The sequence below is a fragment of the Cotesia typhae genome, unplaced genomic scaffold, assembly GCF_013202065.1.
Source record: "Cotesia typhae breed Kobodo isofemale line unplaced genomic scaffold, CoteBio_Ctyphae scaffold_13, whole genome shotgun sequence".
NCBI lineage: Eukaryota > Metazoa > Arthropoda > Insecta > Hymenoptera > Braconidae > Cotesia > Cotesia typhae.
This window is the reverse complement of record NW_027423774.1, coordinates 6,953-11,182: the sequence shown is the minus strand read 5'-3', so window position 1 is coordinate 11,182 and position 4,230 is coordinate 6,953. Positions and strand designations below refer to the sequence as shown.

At 26.8% G+C, this 4,230-nt stretch overlaps 1 protein-coding gene across 2 annotated transcripts; it reads left to right on the top strand.

Annotated features, from left to right (window-relative positions):
• The first annotated feature begins 219 nt into the window (after positions 1–219).
• Positions 220–4,021, top strand: Tm2 (tropomyosin 2). Of its 2 annotated transcripts, XR_012480536.1 has the most exons (8): positions 220–368; positions 1,613–1,899; positions 1,962–2,095; positions 2,186–2,374; positions 2,475–2,550; positions 2,635–2,767; positions 2,926–3,184; positions 3,718–4,021. XR_012480536.1 is itself a non-coding variant. In XM_074254798.1 (7 exons), the coding sequence occupies exons 2-7, from the start codon at positions 1,660–1,662 to the stop codon at positions 3,798–3,800; spliced, it is 855 nt and encodes a 284-aa protein (XP_074110899.1). In that variant the 5' UTR covers positions 223–368; positions 1,613–1,659; the 3' UTR covers positions 3,801–4,021. The 2 variants fall into 2 exon arrangements, 1 of the variants encoding a protein (XP_074110899.1); XM_074254798.1 differs by lacking the exon at positions 2,926–3,184 and having other exon boundaries at positions 223–368.
• The last annotated feature ends 209 nt before the right edge of the window (positions 4,022–4,230 follow it).

Sequence of the window (4,230 nt, the reverse complement as noted above, 5' to 3'; positions counted from 1 at the left end):
AAAAAAAAATAGAGCTGCGCAGAAGCCTTTAAGATTTTTTGCGCACATTGGCGTAAACTTGAAAGATTTAGCTGACGAAAGACTATTTCTAAATTTACCCCACCCTTGCCACGGTAAATGAAATTCCGTAAAGTTAAAAAAAAAAAAGAAAATAATAGACGTTATTATACATATATAATATATATTAGTATAGTTAAAAGATTAAGAATAAAAAGAGGAAGAGGCGCTGAAGAAAACCCAAGTTCCAGCTCGCCATTTTTGGCTACCCCCACCTTCTGAAGAATGTATAAGCTTTTTGAAAGGAGCTTTGCTGTAACTTTGAGCTTTTTAAACGACATTCGTCGCGCGTCGCTCACTCGGGAGGGTAGGTAAGTGCCTTCTTCCCAAAGTTAAACGATAAATATATAAATTCAAAATAAAATAATAATGAAAATCGAAAATTGTGTTTCTATTTGACAGCTTGCTACTAATATTATTGGAGCTGAGTGGTATTCGCGAGTGTTTTTATATTTATTGTAATGTTTTTTTATTTTTATTTTTTGTTATAGAAGTTTTGAACACAGGTTGCGCTTAGTTTTTGATAAAATGACGCTAAGTATCGCTTACGCTTACAATTTTTGGGCTTATTGCTTCACAATGGAGTAAGTAAAACTTAACAAATCCTAACTGCTTTTGTTTTGCTAAACTAAACTTTTATTTTTTATTTTTCAACTGATGTTGATTATTAATTATCATTGATTATATGAATGAATGGTTCAAAATATAACATGCTTAAAATTGGTAATGTCTGAAATAGCCCGTACCAAAAATCCTTGGCATTATTCCCAAAATTACATGAGAGTGATCGATAAATGAATATATAGAGTTATTGATGGATAACATAATTTTTAAGTTTTTTTTTAAATTATAATTAAATAAAAAAAAAAAATTTCCAACAATTAAAAAAAAATAGTTAATTGTGATTGTAAATGACAATTAATTAAAAACTAAATGACAATGACGGTAAACGGGTGTGCTCGTGGAATCTTTCGCAAACTTTCGGAATTCTATAAATAAATTTCTATAAGCACTTAGATCGAATGTCGGCCGGCGTTGGCGGCCAAGTAAAGCTCGAACTTCTGGGTTATACTCTCATCTCCCTCTTTCATATACTTTATATGCATACATATACAGATATACAGTGTAATACACACACACACACACACACACATATATATATATATATATATATATATATACTTGACTACACTTGGTATCTCCAGCTCAGCTAGAAAACATTTTCTCTACACTATTTAGACACTTATTTATAGAAGTTTAGTACGATATTTCTATTTTTATTTAAAAGCCCTACTACACGGGGATCAACATTAAAGTTAAATTCAAAATTACTCTTTATTTACAGAGTTTAATTATTAATTGTTTTGTTTTCACAAATAATTGTCATGTTGAAGATGTATGTAAGAATTTAAAGATTTTTAATAATACTGAAATCATTAGACATTTGATCATTTTTTTTTAGAATTTTTTTTTAACAATATTGTATATTTAATTGATTTCAGTGATATGGTAATGATGAAAAAATTAACTTATCAATGTGTTTTAAAATTTTTAGCAAATTATTAAATTTAGTGAGAAAAGTAAAGAAAAAAAGCCAGCATCATGGACGCGATCAAGAAGAAGATGCAAGCGATGAAGCTTGAGAAAGACAATGCACAGGATAAAGCTGATACCTGTGAAGGACAGGCCAAGGAGGCAAACCTCCGTGCCGACAAAGTGATGGAAGAGGTTAATGAGTTGACTAAAAAATTAGCTCAAGTAGAGTCTGATCTTACAACCAACAAGGGAAATTTGGAGAGAGGAAATAAAGATCTTGAAGAAAAAGAAAAAGCACTCACTAATGTACGTTTTCTAATTAAAAAATTAAAAAAAATTAACTTAATAAATAAGTCTTTTAATTTCAGGCCGAAGCTGAAGTAGCAGCTTTGAATAGAAAAGTACAGTTGATTGAAGAAGACTTGGAACGGTCTGAAGAACGTCTTAACACCGCTACTGCTAAATTGACGGAAGCTTCTCAAGCTGCTGATGAATCTAGCCGGTAACATTCTTATTTTATTTATTAAAAATCCATATAAATATAATATTTTATAATTAATTATCCATTTTTGTTTTTCTTTTCTAAATTTAGTATGTGCAAAGTATTGGAAAACCGTGCCCAGCAAGATGAAGAAAGAATGGATCAATTGACAAATCAATTGAAAGAAGCGCGTTTACTAGCTGAAGATGCTGATGGTAAATCTGATGAAGTTTCCCGTAAGCTCGCGTTTGTTGAAGACGAACTTGAGGTTGCTGAGGACCGTGTAAAATCTGGTGAAGCGTACGTATTAATTATTTATTATAATCATCATTTGTATTTTTATTATTATTATTATTATTATTATTATTATTATTATTATTACTGTTATTATTTTTAATAGAAAAATTATGGAGTTGGAAGAAGAACTTAAAGTCGTCGGAAACAGTTTGAAATCACTTGAAGTCTCTGAAGAGAAGGTAAATTTTAAAAATAATAATAATTAATAATTGATAAATCATTAAAACTTATTGTTAATTTAAAATTGTTTATATTTTAATTAGGCTAATCAAAGAGTTGAAGAATTCAAACGTCAACTCAAAACTTTGACAGTCAAACTAAAAGAAGCTGAAGCTCGTGCTGAATTCGCAGAGAAGACTGTCAAGAAATTGCAGAAAGAAGTCGACAGGCTCGAAGGTAAATTATCCAAAAATAATTTTATTGCTGTAATTGTTATTGTCGTTGTTGTTGTTGTTGTTGTTGTTATTGTTAGTTGAAAAGAGGTAGAATTTAAAATGATAAATGTCGAGGAAAAATGAATAAAAAATAGGAAAATATTAAATTTCTAATTACAGACGACTTGATACACCAAAAGGAAAAGCACAAAGCTATTGTTGATGATTTGGATTCTACATACGCTGAGCTTACTGCCTATTAAATTAATTACATTTACAAGCACAGTTATACGTATATTATAATATTTAAAAGTTTAAAAATTTTCAATATTTATTTTTCAACATTTTGAAAATTAATATCAAACATTATTGATCCTTTGTGTGGAAAAATTAGTACACTGACGATAAAAGGCTTAAGCTCAGCGTAAAAAATCTCCAGGTATATTTAGTATTTTTTCCAATAGTGGAAAAAATCTACTTCTCCCTGATTTTGTTTTTATTTATTTATGTAATTTTTTTCGTTTTTTTTTTTTATTTTTTCTATTTTTTTTTATATATTTATATAAATTTTCAGTAAAAGAAAAATTACAAGAGTCCGAAAATAATCATCAAAAAATGATATATACTCATAATTATTACTCATAACTAACAAATTTTAGGTAAACTTGTTTGCAGCTTAATTCCAGAATTAATTTCACTCAAAATAATAATTTTATATAAACTTGTACTTTGTCCCAAAAAAAAAAAAAATATTTTAAAATGTTTGTAAGAATTTAAAAATATAACTTCTATGACCTACTGAAGATATTTTTTATATTCAAGGCATTTTTAAATATTTACTTTAAATCCTAGATTTTTTGAAACAGTTTGGCACAATGTGTCAATTAAAATGTTTCATTTTTGTTTTTATTTTTTTGTTATTCATGTTTTGGTTAATTAATAATTCATTATTAATTAAAAAATTATTTTCAGACGAACTTGGAATTAACAAGGACAGATACAAGTCATTGGCTGATGAGATGGACTCGACATTCGCCGAGTTGGCTGGATACTAATGAAAATTAAGGAAATAAGAGAGAGCTACTGAAATCACCAGCTTTAAATTATATTATTTTTTTTTTTTTTTCATTTTGGAAATTAACTTAAATTATATAAAAGATGGCTAGAAATTATTGAAATAACATCCACAGAAATGACAGTATCATTTTATTATTAATATTAAATGTCTCTTATTTATTGACTCTTAAATAAATAATAAATTAATTAATTAATTAAATTATTATTATTATTATTATTATTATTATTATTATTATTATTATTATTATTATTATTATTATTATTATTATTATTATTATTATTATTATTTATGGTCACAAATACACTCATGACAATAAAAATATATTATTTACACATCAGCTATACACATTACAACATTAATTATTATTTTAAAAATAATAATAAATACATGTAAATGTATGAAATGTT